General features: G+C 40.6%; 1 protein-coding gene across 2 annotated transcripts in view; it reads left to right on the top strand.

The window, feature by feature from the left end:
- Positions 1–16,213, top strand: part of LOC125138331 (rab effector Noc2-like) — a 73,828-nt gene that overhangs the window by 39,839 nt on the left and 17,776 nt on the right. The window contains exon 10 of one of the 2 annotated variants that reach the window (XM_027178577.2): positions 1,502–2,102. The exons of the other annotated variant lie outside the window; for it this stretch is intronic. Within the exon in view, the coding sequence (XP_027034378.2) occupies positions 1,502–1,701 (200 nt within the window). The 3' untranslated portion in view covers positions 1,702–2,102. Of the gene's footprint in view, positions 1–1,501; positions 2,103–16,213 lie in introns of those variants that run through there. 2 annotated transcript variants of the gene reach the window in all.

Here is a 16,213-nt window from a genome sequence, read left to right as displayed (position 1 = left end):
TCATTTGGTTTAAATACCATTACATTTAGCTCTGGTTATTTTTCCTCCTAGTAGCTACAGAGTGCTAATACTCGTTCTTTCTGGCAAACATTTTTCCTGTCTGTGATTCACAGATTTTTAAAGAACGCAAAAGAACGACTGCATCGTCTATAAACTCAAACATCTTTTTCTGTCTCAAATACTTTACATACGGTTATGAACGTAAAGTATTTTTCCCTCATTAGCTAAGTCAAATTTACATTTACAGATTTTATTTTGCATTACATTCGACTCAAAATTTTCATCCAGTGGAAAACCTGTATAATGGAGGAAGGAGGCGGGGCTTCCAAGTCGTGCCAGTTAATACGGACAAGCTCTTAGCGTAATTGTGGACTGCCTTTTTTTTTTCATATTTATGAACAATAAGTCAAACGTGAGTAACTGCAAAAAATATATTGTACGATTTTTTACAAATGAGCAATTAAGGATGAAGGGTCTTGCACAGGGGGCCAGCAGTGGCAGCTTGATCGGTGGATTCAAACTCACGACCTTTCGATCAGTAGTCCAACACCTTAATCACTAGGCTACCACGTTTTAGCAAAACATCGTGTTACACCAGTACCCACTAGCTGTATTGGTACTGATGTAGATCCCTGATTGAATGTTGAATGATTGCAATAGCAGACATATATAACTTCACCCATGAGCATTGGACACAAATGATTTCCATTAATTGTTTCCCTTGCAGTTAATTAGTGTAAAAATTTAGCCCAAAAGGGCAAAATCCTTCATGCACACTCACACCTGCTATTTTGATGAATCATCTCCAAATGATTAATTATATCCTGGAGGGCATTTTGGCAAATCCCAAATCAGTATCAGAGGCATTCTCAGTGGTAGCTACAGCGTGTGAGTGTGAGAGTAAGAGAGGAAAGGGAAAAACTGCAAATTGAGAATCACCAGTAGGCAAAAAACTGTTTTTATCCCCTACGGTGACTTGCTCAGATGAGTCATGTTGGCCTGTAACCTCCCAGAGGGGCAACACAGGTCTTAAATCTATAGAGGGTAGCTTTGATTTAAAAATAAATAAATAAATAAATAATAGAAAAAAAGATAAAAGTTTGCCTTTAAGAGATAGACATGTTTGGTGTAGGGAAACATCCATACAGGATACAAAGCTGTTCATAATCATAATTTGGCCCTTTGCCCACATTTTAATACACAAATTTATTTGTCTGACCTATTTAATGCTTAATTAAATCTGATTAATTAATCTCCTTTGAATGGAAGCCATGTTGTAATGATTTTAATAATAATAAATAGATGGATGTGATATCCTGAACTACAGCTACTCTGCCTCTCTCGTTACTTAACTCCTTGTCTTAAAAAAAAAATAAAAAATAGAAATGAATCCACTCGCTGGACTGGAATCCTTAAGAGCTGTGAAGAAAGCCATGTATGATATAAGTCCATTAAGAAGAAGCAGATCATTGTGTCTTATTTAATTTTTCCGGTTCATTAGTGAGCTCTGACATGGCAGACACACGGGCAGGGATGAGACGTGACAAAGCAGCCACACGTCAGTCATTTTCGGTGACATCTGTCAATCTTCAGCGAGAGGAAGACGGAGCGCTTTTGTTAAATGGAAGACGCATGCTGTGTGAGCAGAACTGGTCCCCCACCACCACCACCACCACCACTGCTGCTGCTATTGGGATGTAGGATAATCAGGGGGCTGATTATTACAGGAGGAATGAAGACCTGGATTCCAGAACCACAGGAAATTGTGTTGTAGAAGTATAATATAAATGGAAGCTAACACTTATGTACTTCAGATTGGCTGCCAGAGATAGGGGACTCGAGTCATATGACTTGACTCGAGTCAGACTTAAAGGCAGGGTCTCCGATTTTTGAGAATAAAAATAAAGAAATTCAATAATAAAGAAAAATCAAAACAAACGTGTAGCCAAAGAGCAGAAAGGGGCGGGGCTTGTCAATATGCGGCGGAGAGAGTGTTCAGTGCGCATGTGTGACCTCAGCATTGACATGGAGTAACATTGACATGGGGGATAAAAACAAAGAAAGAAAGCGAAGAAAGGCTTACGATAAGGCAAGAAGTAGGACGTGTTAATATAGGATTAGCTTTCCAGCGCTGGAGAGAACTGAACGTCTTCCGCGTGAAACGGAGCGAAACCTTTCACGGTACAACACACAGTACTACAAAAACACATTTGTATTACCATAGTATTACTCATCGAGTTCATTTATTGATAAAAATATACCCTCGGTCAGCTGCCCCAACAGGTTCCACCATAATAGTTGTCTGGGTTCTACTTGGGTTCTACTTGTCTGGTGTATGTGTGGGGCGGAGCTATCAATACAGGGGTGGGACCCATTTGGGTGTGGGACGTGTTTGTTTTGGCGATTTCAAATGTCGATATTGGCTTTCAAACATCAGAGACCCCACCTTTAAGTCGCAAATTTGAGACTTGAGACTTGCTTGACAAATATTAAAAAAGACTCGACTTGACTTTGACTTGACATTCATGACTTGAGACTTACTTGTGACTTGCACATGTGTCACTTACTCCCACCTCTGTTGGCTGCATCACATCCGCATCACATCTCTTGTCAGTTGTTTTCCTATCCTACTGTACCTTTTTATTTTTTTCTTGTAAACAGACATTTATTAAAGGCTGCTAAAGAATGATGAAGACACAGCTCACAATCAAAAAAAGGTCTTCATAACAGACACGTATCAAAAAGCTTAGCTTTTAACCCCAACACAAAGGTCTTACTTTCTTTCTTTCTTTCTTTCTCCCTCTCGTGCTCTCTGGCATTAGATGCACAGACATTGAAGTGGCCTACAAACAATGTGTGCCTAATTTGAGAGTATCTTGAAGCAGGGTACTTGCATGTACAACCTTTAATCTTGGAAAGGGATTTACTGGCAGTGTCACGGAAACGTTGTGATCCCTGAAACACAAATCTGGCTTGCTATTTAAGTCACCCGTGTCGCCGTGTTTATAGAAAACAAACAAGAAAGACGCATTAAGGAATAAACACCGCACGACAAAAGAACAAGTGATCCGACTAATCTAATCATGTAGCAAATTACCCAGACGAGTGCAACATTCGAACGCTCGGCTATTGTTGCCTACTGTGTGTTTTCAAGAGGCTGTTGGGTAAAGAATTATGCACTTTAGATGTGGGCTGTTCTAGGAACATTGCTTTCCTTTTTTCTGCTTTTATTTGTTAAATGATGTTTTATTTTGAATTTAGGCTTAGATTATATGGCGTATCCATTCACTTCTTGTGACGTAGCTGTGAATATAGAAAACAATCAAATATAAAATAAACAATACATAAATATAAACTGTGTGATTTAAGCTACAACCAGACTCAATGTCTGTTTTACCAAAATAGAAAATAATAGATTTAATTTTAAACCAATAACCAATCACTGATCACCATTGTTTCCAACAGCCAATCACTGATCACCGCTCTTCACCAATAAACAATCCCTGATCTCCTTTCTTTCCAATGACCAGTCAAGAACAATCAATTATGGCATAGCAGGTATACACACTCAACATCGTCTGACCAATCGTAATCGGAAAATATCCCAACAAATTTTATTGAATGTGTTAAAAAATGAATCAGACATTAGCAGTCTCGAGTCCCAATAAATACCTCATTATATCCTATTATTATTATTATTATTATAGCATTCCATGTTATTATCGTCAATCATTCAGTTTAGTCTGGCTTTCAACTGAATGAATAATGAAGCCAAATTAGGACCTTTACACTTTCCTGCTGGGAACTTGAGCAGCAGAAATAAATGTATGTCTTAATCACTTCCTAAGTACATGGGTATATTGTGAAGCATTTAAAAAAACTGAGACGTTTAGGACATCTGTAGCAAGCCTTCATCAGCTTGGAATCTACTTATAATAGAGATAGGGAAGGAATGAGTTTGAGTTTGGGCATTTGTTTAGTGAATATTTATTTAAGCTTGAACAACAACAACAAAAAAATTTTCTGAAGATTTTCTGGCATCAGCATAATCGAATATGGTGGGTGATGTGTGATATCCTACATTTATACGTATCTTGTATGAATAGTTCCAGAAATTAGGGAAGTGGAGCACTAAGCACTACCCAATACTAAAAAAACATCCTGTGATGTCACATACATTAAAACAAGTGAGACTATAGTCTTTAAACAGTGTCTGTAATAGAGCGTGACACGAGAGTGGATTTTCAAACCTCTCCCGTCCCACTCCCAAATAAATTCAAGTTCAATTCAATTCAAGTTTATTTGTATAGCGCTTTTTACAATAGACATTGTCTCAAAGCAGCTTTACAGAACATAAACATAGAGCAGAAGGTAAACATAATTAATGATAAAGGAAATAACGAATAATAAAAGTAAAATAATTGACAGAATAAAAATTCTAGATTATTATTAGATATAATTAGTTCACAATCTCTATGTATTTATTTCCCTATGAGCAAGTCTGAGGTGACTCAGGCAGCAGTGGCAAGGAAAAACTCCCTTAAATTGGTAAAGGAAGAAACCTTGAGAGGAACCGGACTCAAGGGGGAACCCATCCTCATATGGGTGACACTGGGGGTGTGATTGTAATATATAGTCAGATAAATGTTGTAGTGGTGTAAGGATCATGGACTTCAGATCTCCTTAGTATCAAAATAAAAATAAATAACAATAATAAAATCAATCAATCCATCCATCCATCCATCCATCCATCCATCCATCCATCCATCCCAGAAGAATGACTCCCATTCAGTCCCACCCTCGTGTTATTTTTTTTTTCTTTCCTTTAACCAGCCATACCAAAGCAAACAGATTATATTTTTATTTATATCAAAGGTATATTTGTGTATTCCCGGTCCCGCCCACTCTCGCTGACATTTTTTCCTGTCCTGTTCCAGTCACGTGATTAATAGTGATTTTGTTTCCCTTTTGTTGATTTTGTTTGTTTTGGTTCCCGTGACCTGCAGGAATCCCGAAAAAATGTCAGCCTCTAGTCTGTAATAGGGAGTAGAGGTCTTCTCGGGTCTATGTACCCGACCCGACGTGACCCGAATCACTTTTTACCCGAAACCGACGTGCATATTTTTTTTTTTTAAGAAAGACCCGACCCGAGACAAACCCGAAAAAATTAGACCCGAGTCCGACCCGATCCATTGGCAATTTTTTTAACCCGACTGGACCCGAATGTTGCATAACTACACTGAAGTAACCTCTACAGTGTGGATTCAAAATTGATTGACAGGCCTGTTTCAACGAAAATGAGCTTACCGCCAGCCACACGTCGCCAGCCACATGTCGCAAGCGGTCTTGGCAAACAGAGGAGAGGTTGGAAAAGTACTCGAGTCGATGCACACACACGAGAGCGGGTTCGGGACTTCTCGGGTCCGTTCGGTAAAAACACATTCATTTTAGACTACCCGAGACCCGCTGCCGCTATTATTATACCCGACCCGTGTCCGAGGCTGTCACAGCCGGAAGAGGAAGGAGACAGACCCGTAAGCAGGATAGCTTCAAATGAAAGGGGTTTAATAAATAATAAAGACAACTACATAAAGACGATAACAAAAGCAATACAAATGAAGACACTTAACAAAGACTAGACATGACGAGGGGTAAACGTAACTAATGATTCCGCGCTGCACTCGACAATGCGGCTCACTTAAATATAAAAAGACACGATGAAACAATAAGGAACAGGTGTGAAGACAGGGAGGGGCAGACGAAGGCAGGGCAGACACGTGACGAAGAAGATAAACAAAAACAGCACGTGGCCAAAAGTCCGGGTTGAGTCCTGACAGTGGCACACGTGAAACTTTTAGACCCGAACCCGCTCGGGTCTTGGGTGGGACCTCAGGTTTTCAGATCTAAGTGGACCCGTGAAGACCTCTAATAGGGAGTGCAAGCAAGCAATTCTCTTCTGTGAGCACTGAGACACACCCACTTCCATTGCCCTTCCCCTTCCCTTACACTTTGCATCTAATGAAATATGTCCACTACTTGGTTAGTTGAGACACATCACCATGCAAGCATTTATGGATAGAGAAAAGATTCTCTCATGAGAAGTTTTATTTATTTATTTATTTATTTATTTATTTATTTATCAAACAATATTCAGGCTATAAGAGATTCTGCTGTTCTCCATCCATGTTTTTATTTATTTATTTATTAATTTATTTTTATTTAACTCCTCCCATGCGCGGCCGATAAATGAACCGTATCAAAGAATTGACCAATAATGCTAACCACATCCCTTTAGATGTCCATTAGCTGCGGTCTGGGCCATTTGTGCTCCATTGCAGACGATGAACAATGTGATGTAGAAGATAATGGCAGCGGCTTTACCCCCATCCAGGCTCCTGAAGGTCAGTTCAAATGATGAGTCCACTCCAATTACACCCTTGTTGCTAAGGTAACAAAGCACTGCTGTCTTCTCACATGGGTTCTGCTTATGAGGCTCTAATCAGAGTCAATGGGGGTGTTTAGGTCACCCGTCTGTGCGGAAGAGCGACCTCTGTGATTTGACCAGGTGGACGGAGAAAAGAGAATCGGTTCACGTTTTTCATTTGGACAAACTCAACTTCTGTCTCCTGCTTTAACAGAAACATTAATCCATTCATCACAAATGACACAGCCAGGTTTGTTGCTGACGGTGCAGGTTTTTTGTTTTATGGCAGGTCTACGCCCGTTGTTTTAAGACAGCCAGCGACTCATCTGTTTGTACATCCAGGGCAAGTTCATTCCACCCCCTCGGTGCCAGAACAGAAAAGAATGGAAAAGTATGGAAACATATTAAACATCCCTGGTGCAGTGATCTGCAGGTGGAGATTACATTTGACGTACAAATAATCATCCCTGGACTGGTGTTCCAAGCAACGTAAAATCACCGTAAAATATCTCAGACTAACGATAAAGGAGATGAGAAAGAAAGGGTTGCAGGATGACCAGAAAGCTTCAGGAACAAAAGTTGCTCTACTGTATGTAGAGAACAATAAGCAATGATCTGCACCATAATCATCTCTGTTCCTACACTCCGTGAGAAAAAAAAAAGCTCAGAGATGCGTGTCTGAAAGCTCTTAGGCAAATCAGACACTTTTGGAGTGAATGAGGCAACAAAAAATAGAAGTCTTTGTCAATAATTCATCACAGAATGTTTGAAGAAAGAATCACATTCGATGATTCGAACAATGATGAAAAATGGTGCTTCTTTCCCATTTTCCTACAGGACATGGCATCCTGTCAGACAAGGAAGTTAAAGCCAGGATATAAACTTAAACCTTCTCCAGCTTATTGCTGATTTGGGACCAGTGTTTTATGCTTCTCATCATAATTATTCGACTCCTACGAAGCATTATGCGCCGAAGTCTGCCGCCTTTCTAGAGTCTGAACATTACTGACCCGTGAGAACGGTGCTGTGTGTTCGGAGCTGAAGGAATTTCAGCCTCTTCTAGACTCTTGTTGAATTCTATTTAACACGGTCATCGAGTGCATTTATAAGCCAGTCATGGAGCCACTCGGCAGCCTTCGGAGTCTATCGCTCTTATTCAGAGAGCAAACTGAAATTTTATCCTACAGCCTCTTCAATTAAAGCTGCGTTTCAACTCTCTGCACTGTACAATTCCCAAGGTTCTGAGTGCAGCACTGTGAAATATGGGAAGATATTGCCCATTGTAATGCATGAACAGTTTTTCTGTGTGCTCTGGAAGGGAAAAAAAACAGTTCTTACACTGCCGCGATAGCCAATCAAGCGATGAATTGATGAAATTAGCATCCATTGAAAAAACCAAGGGTTTTTTTATTTATTTTTTTATTTTAACACAGTGCTCATTCAATTAGAGGGATGGAGAGGGGAGGGGGGATTGTTTGGAAGGAAGGTGGAGGCAGAGGTCAGGTGTGGGCAGGAAAGCTTTATGTGCCACTGGCACACCTTTAAAAGGCAACGCCAGACAAGGTCTGTGCATGTGTTTGTGCTTGGCTTTATTCTTTAATCGTAAATCACTTACGCACTTGTTACCGTGCAGAGGTTTATCCTGCCGCCTCGGTTCGGCTCACTAGCTTCAAGGTCGTTCGAATTCATTTTGCTCATCTATACCTGAGAGAGTTTTGTAGTTTGTACGGTAGCTGATTACTACTGCCTGTAAGACTAAGTATTTAAGTCTTGCACTAAGGATTATTTTTCAAAGAAAGAATCTTTAACTCAGAAACAAGGGCTCCTGGGTGGTAATAAAAGTGTCCACAGGAGCTCAATTGTTGGTATCCAGGAGCTCATAGAAGAAGTAGAAGAGAGCATATATTGTATCCCTCTATGTGGGCTCCACAGAATCAGAAACATGTGGTTGCTGTCTTTTATGTGTCTCAGAAGAAGCAAATACTAGCCTTCTCACAGCCATGTTTTAGAGCTAGCTAATGGATGGGAATTGACCAGTGAGCAAATTGGGAGAAATTTGAGTCTATAACAAGATCTTTATTTCTCTTAATTACATTTCACATTTAGTCTGTGGTCAGCCTAGAAGACTCATAAAATCTTGACTAATGTTGAAAATCCGGTAGGTCCCAGAGACACTAAATGACCGTCAGTGACACTGAAGTTGAAGTTGACAATGAAGTTATTCCAACAGGAAAGGGGCACATATGAGTCTGGATTAGTCTCCTTTAGAGGTCTTCACAGGTCCATTCAGATCCGAAAACCCGAGGTCCCACCCGAGACCCGAGTGGGTTCGGGTCTAAAAGTTTCACGTGTACCTCAGACACAGGTCGGGTCTAATAATAGCGGCATCGGGTCTCGGGTAATTTAAAATGAATGTGTTTTTCCCGAACGGACCCGAGAAGACTCAAACTACTGTATCTCGCATGTGTGCATCGACTCGAGTCCTTTTCCAACCTCTCCACTGTTTGCCAAGACATGTGGCTGGTGACGTGTGGCTGGCAGCAAGCTCATTTTCGTTGAAACAGACCTGTCAATCAATTTTGAATCCACACTGTAGCGGTTACTTTAGTGTAGAGTTACGCAACATTCGGGTCTAGTCGGGTTTAAAAAAATTGCCAAAGGGTCGGGTCGGACTGGGGTCTAATTTTTGGGTTTTTCTCGAGTCGGGTCTCTCTTTAAAAAAAAAAAAAAAGAAAGAAACTATGCACGTCGGGTTCGGGTAAAAAGTGATCCGGGTCACTTCGGGTCGGGAACATTTCTTTAGACCCGAGAAGACCTCTAGTCTCCTTTCCCCTAAGCTACACCAACAATCACTTCCGGATTATGCTTAGGAATCTCAGGAACCTGGGATCTTGAGCTCCCACATCACACAAAGTAAATTTGATTGTTTAATAGTTGCTGTGGTATAAAAGGTGTAAAACACTTGAGGACATGCTGTTATTGCCTTTTCCATAGGATACTGGATGTCAGTGTTCCTCTTAAACTTTAATAGCCATTAATATCGAACCTTTTCACACACTTTTTTACACATCACACAATGCGGTATAAAATGAAGAACATTCACTTAAGAACATTCAGAAGGTTCAGAAGAAATAACTGTTTCTTTTGAAAACTTTACCTTCATATTAGGAACTGAAGAGCTTAGCATCCCATAAATAGTGTGGAAAAATCCTCAAATCCTGGTGGCTTCTTTTAGTGCACTCGAACTAACATCTATGACATGGATGACTCACAAACTTTAGCTCCAGTTTAGCTTCAGTTCTGATCTTGGACATTTTTCAGGCTCCATAGCCCTGGGATAGAATGTGGTATATTGATTTGAATGCGAGCATTTAACTCGGTCATGGTATAAAAACACCAAGCAAGAAATGTGTCAGGAAATATATATTTTACATAAAATATCATAAATCCATGCACGTTTTAAGCAGGTTTTATCTTTTTTTTTTTTTCAGCTGTGTTTGAGGTAAAATCATTATCCCTGGTTGGCATCAGCTGTCAGCTAAATTTGCAGCGCAGTTACTTTACTTTTTTAATTGGAAAATTTTGGGGAAACAAAATGCCGCACACAATTCAGACATTCCAGACATCATCATCTTGCTAATCCATTTATCCGAAAATATCTTACAACAGAAATCGTTCATTGATCCAATTTCTGTTCTAACACTTTGCTTTGTTTACAGAGATTTATTAGTCAAAATTGAGATTATTGTTATAAAAAAAAAGTCTTGGTGGCCATAAAAACACAAAAGACTTGAAATCTGCCCTAGACATCGCTAACACACACACCGTGTCACATGTCTTATTCGATTTGTGACGACATTGCTGCATGGATGCCTGCGACGATGCATGGGCAGGCACTAAATTCCAGGGGTTTCGTTACCACGACGTAAAGTGGGCGTGTTTCCGGAGGTCTTGGAAAAACGGACTACGCAGGACAAAACGGTCATACAAGTTGATTTATTTTAGAAAACAAATAAACAACCAAAAACTACGGTTAGGGTTAGATTATCAAGTAGGCCACGCCTACCTGATGATGCAATATCCGTTACGCCGTACTGAAATCCCTGGAAATAAGTGCTTGCTACGATGCATGACCGGTAGCGGAATCCCAGCTCACACAGGCCTCCTGTCCTTCACCTGCGTTCGAGCCTTTGATGTGCAGCTGTGTTAGCCGGCGATTAGATAAAGCACATTTGATGGAGGCTCTGATAAAAGTAATCACTTTCGTTTGCAGTCCGTCTCTCTCTAGCATGAGACGGCTAGCGTTCTATATGTAGCCATGGTAACGAGACCGGTGGCCCCCACAACCCGCGTGTTACTGCAGGAATCCTGGTTTGATCTCAAAAGGGTCATACAAATGTCCTGTGTGATGGAAAATTACCTTTCTGCTTGTTCATAATGTACTGTATAGTACTAAATATACATATTTTTGATTATTCGAAGGTTTCACTTGAGAATCTACAGCTGATCCTGTCCCTCATTTGAAATCTATCAACATGAGCCAAATCTTCTGTATGCAGGAAGTGAATTATATTGATCTCTAAAGATTGAGCCTTGCCTCATTAAGATGCATGGGTTAAAAGGATGAGCCACAGAGCACATTCTCACTGCAATCATTGCTCTTTCTCTCTGCTGTAACCCCCGAGCTTTGCGTGTCATTTTTTTGGCTGCCGGCAAGCCACAAATTCCCACAAGCACCTTAATTACAATTGATCTCCGCCGCGTCCTTCCACTCACTAATTTATCATTTAGTTCCACTCGGTTATCTCTTGTGTTTTTTAGGGAGTTCCTAGTCTAGCACAAAGCTTTCGCCTTTCTCTCGGTCACATTGTCTAATATACGTGTCCTTCTGGCTCAAGTACAAGTTTCATGACCTAGAACTTGAAAGCTTTGTCTGAGGAGGAGGACAGAACATGATGCTTAGAATTCTTCTCACTTCCATTACACGTATATTTACTTTTATGGCGTACCGAGCAGGATGGTGCTGGGATTTGTACTCACACCCTTTTCATCAGTAACCCATTGTACACGAAGTGCTCATTTTCTCAAAATTTCATTACTTTATGAAATTGAATGCATCTCCACCTTTCCACACTTCCTCATTTTCTTTCTTGTCCAATTCTCACACACTAGCCAGCTCTTCCATATTACAGTCACGGGGGTAAACGATAATGGGTATCACATGCTTCCTTGAAGACACGTGAAGTTACCCAACCCCATTTTTAACTACTGTTGAAAAGCTTTTCCTTTTTTTTTTTTTTTTTGCTTTTATCTTTTTTTAACTTCTTTATATTTATGTTAGTTCATCTTTAAGTATTTTTTTGGGCTAGCGATAACAACATACGTTAACAAGGGATGTGGTATCCTAGTGTTTAAGGTGTTGGACTACTCAGTGGAAGGTTGTGAGTCGAATCCCAGGTCCACCACGGTGCCACCACTGCTGCCCTTACATTTACATTTATGGCATTTAGCAGACACCCTTATCCAGAGTGACTTGCAACTGAGGGTTAAGGGCCTTGCTCAGGGGCCCAGCAGTGGCAGCTTGGTGGACCTGGGGTTCGAACCCATGACCTTACGATCAGTAGCCCAACGCCTTAACCACTGATTATCTTTAAACGGAATTAAACAGAACTAAAGTCTTTGCAGTGCATTATTGGGATTGATCTTAGTATCTTTGTCATAATGGACTGCATACCTTGAGGAAAAATTGCTTTCTATTATTTTGCCCATCATGTTTTCCTCTTGGGAAAGTTTCCTATTAAAAAAAAGCCTCCACCAGATTAAACAAGAGCGGTGAAGTCCAAAGTTAGCGGAGTATCTCCCTGCTCGTGATTAATGGTCTCTTAATGATAGCCCCGAAGAGCACATTTTTTTCTGGGGAGCGTAGATATGCAAATGACTCGACAAGAGAGAAGAGAACCAAGTGAAGGGGATCCAAATGATCAGCATGACCTTTTGAAAACTGTCATAATAGCCAGTTCTTTGACTGTTTTTTTTTTTTTTTATCACTTTATCATGCCCTGTCTTTCTTATACATTTGATCTACTGTCCCAGTAAAAGACTTGTGGTTTACAACCAGGGGATTTTTTGACAGTGAACCAATTCTATATATTTTCACTGTCAGTTTATCAATTCTGTGAATGTTGGAGATAACGACTTTTGTTTGTTTGTTTGTTTGTTTCTTTAAATTCTCGCTCACAAGCTAGGTCTTCCGTATTAAACAATAGCAGCCAACCATGAAGGCTGAAAGCGAACACGTTTCTTCACGTTTCCAGTCCAAATGCATCCTTTCAAACTGCTCCTCCTGCTGCATCACAGGGCAGTGTAAGACACTCAGAAGATAATGCTGTGTTCCCTCATCATTTCTCAAGATACTTTGCTCACATCTATGTAATTAACTAAAAGAAATATTCAGACTTTGGTTTATAAACCTGGCTTGTTTAGAGAAGGTACTGAAACATGATTTTCATTTGGAATCAAGCTTCTCCGCGTCTTATTCATAATTTGCATTCATAATTGTTATTATTAGCAGTTTACTCTCGGCCTTCAATGATGTGGACCATTCGTTATTCACCATTTCCTGGGAATGAGCTGTTACCATAGAAACACAAGTGTTACACCAAGAGCGTCATCTGCGTTCTAACCAAATTCAAGCCGGAACGGCTTGAATAATCAACACCTTCTGACCGATCAATTCTAGATTTTCTTTCCAGATCAGGACGTGCAGTTTTCCCATCAGATTGCACTCTTCCTAATTGCATTCTCCAGAATGCTCTACACACACCCACACTACACGGAACGCCACCATCCAGAACCAAGGTCACGTCTCCACCGTCTGCCGCTTCTCCATCTTCCTGTGTGCGTTACAGTCGAGTCGCTATACTGCCGCTCGGATCCTGCTGTTCGGTTTGACCACTGTGTCTCCTACGTGGCTGCTGTCAAAGAGCCTGACAGCTGGGGAGGGAGAGTGAGATATGGTCCTCCTGTGGTCCTGTTTGTGTTGCACCACCATTTTTTCCCCCTACTAAACAGGCTGACAGCGAAGAACAGCAAGCACTCTGGCATGCACAGAATATGTATTACCGATACTGAATGACATTAAGGATTAGATTAAGGGTTTATTGGATCTCCGGAATATTCAAACAGAGATGAATAATGCTTCTTCTCCTCTAATCTTCTCACTTTCTGATTTCTCTTTGTAGGATATTCCTTTTATTTATCATTTTGCTTTATCGTGGAATATCAGTTTTTAAGAGTCCACCAAATTTCAACACTGTCTTTTTGTCTGGTTCTTGAAATCATTCCATGTTCCAGGAAACTTAAAGGAAATTACAGAAATACGTCAGAAATGAGAGTCAGAGGCAGGTCTGTGGATTGAAATGGTCAGAATCTTGGGAAATCATTTGAAGATTTGATTCTTTGAACAAATTCTACAGATCTATAGCTATCTCTGTTCTGCTCTTTCCTCTCTCTCTCCCTCTCTCTTTCTCTCTCTCTCTCTCTCTCTCTCTCTTGGTCTTGCATTTGATTCAGTACTGCTCTTCCTATAGAGCGCTGAATCACTCTGCCGATGCAGTCACAAAAGCCCTTTGCCGGTATTTTTGTATGTGCCTGAAGGTCTTTCTGGGAATCTGTGAGAAGTAAAGGTAAGAGAGAAACGTTTCAAATAGACAGCACCAATCTTCGCTATCATGTAACGTAACTCCTTCTAACTAGGGCAATTGCGACTCTTGACTCAAACCCAACATTATTTCATCTTGTTTCGTCCCTGACATTCTATAAGACATCAAAACATCTCACAGCCACCATACAATCATCTTCAACCACTTATCTCCCTATGAAGCCCAATCCTTCCGTATAGAACTAGCCCCAAGACAGGCCTCTACCATCGATCATCGACATGCATCGATCACCCTCATTAAACCCGTGCGCCTTCTGCTCAGACATCTCGGTATAAATCCACTGCAGACGAGTCTTCACTCAATACCGTGACGTGACATAAACACCTCTCAGTGCACACATCAAAGCCGACATGGCGGTGTAAAGAAAAACACGTGTTTGCAGGAGAGATTCTATAAAATGTCTCCAAATCAACAAGATCATCGATGCAGTTTCAGCATAACAATGAGATTCTCGTGAATATCCAATTGACATGATGTTTTGCCGGCGCACGTTATCAGCGTGTCATGCTTGGCGAGGCTCAGACAGAAAACTACATCTATTTTTCAAAACAGTAATTACGCCGCTGCAATATGCCTCTGTTGTTGTCCTGATGGTGGTGTGACAGTTCATTTCTCTGGGTATGTGGCAGTGTATGAGGTGGATGTGGACATAATCAGCAGGCTGTGATCCCAAGCAAATGGGGAAGAATCAGATTCGTCGTGTCTGAGTAGCATGCAAAAAGTATATATATATATACTGAAGCAGCCAAGAACTACTCTTCTGTATGATGGGCAGGGAGGCTATGATTCATTTTGAATCGTCGTAGTAAGTTCTGCCTCAAGGTAGGAATAATCGAGTCAAACTGCTTCACCTTCCTTTTTTCACTTTGGGAATCTAATGCTCTCACGCATATACATAGTCCACTGTATGCCAGGTTTCAAGGCCTAAATGATAAGATTTACATAGCTAGAGCTCGCTTTATTTAAAGGTGGGGTCTCTGATGTTTGAGAAATGCTAAAGAAAACAGCGTTTTGCCACCAAACAAAACAAAAATCAAAACAATTGTGTAGCCAATGAGCATAAAGGGGCGTGTCTTGTCAGTATGGACAGAGAGAGTGTTCAGTGCGCATGTGTGACATTAGCAGAAAGCGGTTTTAACACTGACATGGAGGCTAAAAACAAAGAAAGAAAGCAAATAAAGGCTTACGATAAGGTAAGAAGTAGGACGTGTTAATATAGGATCAGCTTTCCAGCGCTGGAGAGAACTGAAAGAGCAGGAAGTTGGCCACATATTCACAGGTTGGAGTTTCCCGAGTCAATAACTCCTGAGCTAAACGCTGTTACTACACAAATAACACCTCTTTTCTATCGTAGTAATATAGAGAGGCAGCTACAACCGCGTTTTGTGTAGTAATAGCGTTTAGCTCAGGCATTATCGACTCAGGAAACTCCAATCTGTGAATATATGGCCGACTTTACTTAAGACGCCGAGGCGCTTTTTTCCTTCTCGATAGGTGAGTAACATTTGTTTTGCTTTGTTACACAGCACTAATATATGCCTTTGTCCTTTACATGATTATGCTTGTGTGGCATTTTTGCTTGTTTGTTTATCTGCAATCGTACTGTTCTTCCCTTCAGCTATGATAAAGACACATTTCTTTCCATTAGTCGCCTGGGTTACGTATGTATGTGTGGGCAGAGCTATCAATACAGGGGTGGGACCTATTTGGGTTAGGGGTGTGTTTGTTTTGGTGATTTCAAATGTCAGCATTGGCTTACAAACATCGGAGACCCCACCTTTAATAGGTGCACAAATTTAAAAGGGCAGAATATAAAGAAAGCAGTCCCTTTCTCTCTCTCCTTTTTTTACTTGATTATTTAGATGTCTGGTCTTAATTTTCTACACTTACTCGATAAGTCATTTGTGATAGATTGGTGGTATAACTTACATCTGGACAAAACCCTGCATGTCCAAAGCGCATAGTGTGGTTTTCATTCCAGCCACGCACAAGCCACCCATGAGTCTAAAGAAAAAGCTAAGATCAGCTGATTAATCATGTGTGGCTTCTACTTGCTTTGAATGAAAAC

Source organism: Tachysurus fulvidraco, chromosome 26 (assembly GCF_022655615.1).
Source record: "Tachysurus fulvidraco isolate hzauxx_2018 chromosome 26, HZAU_PFXX_2.0, whole genome shotgun sequence".
NCBI lineage: Eukaryota > Metazoa > Chordata > Actinopteri > Siluriformes > Bagridae > Tachysurus > Tachysurus fulvidraco.
Note: the sequence above shows the minus strand (reverse complement) of the source record. Positions and strands in the feature narration are given on the sequence as shown.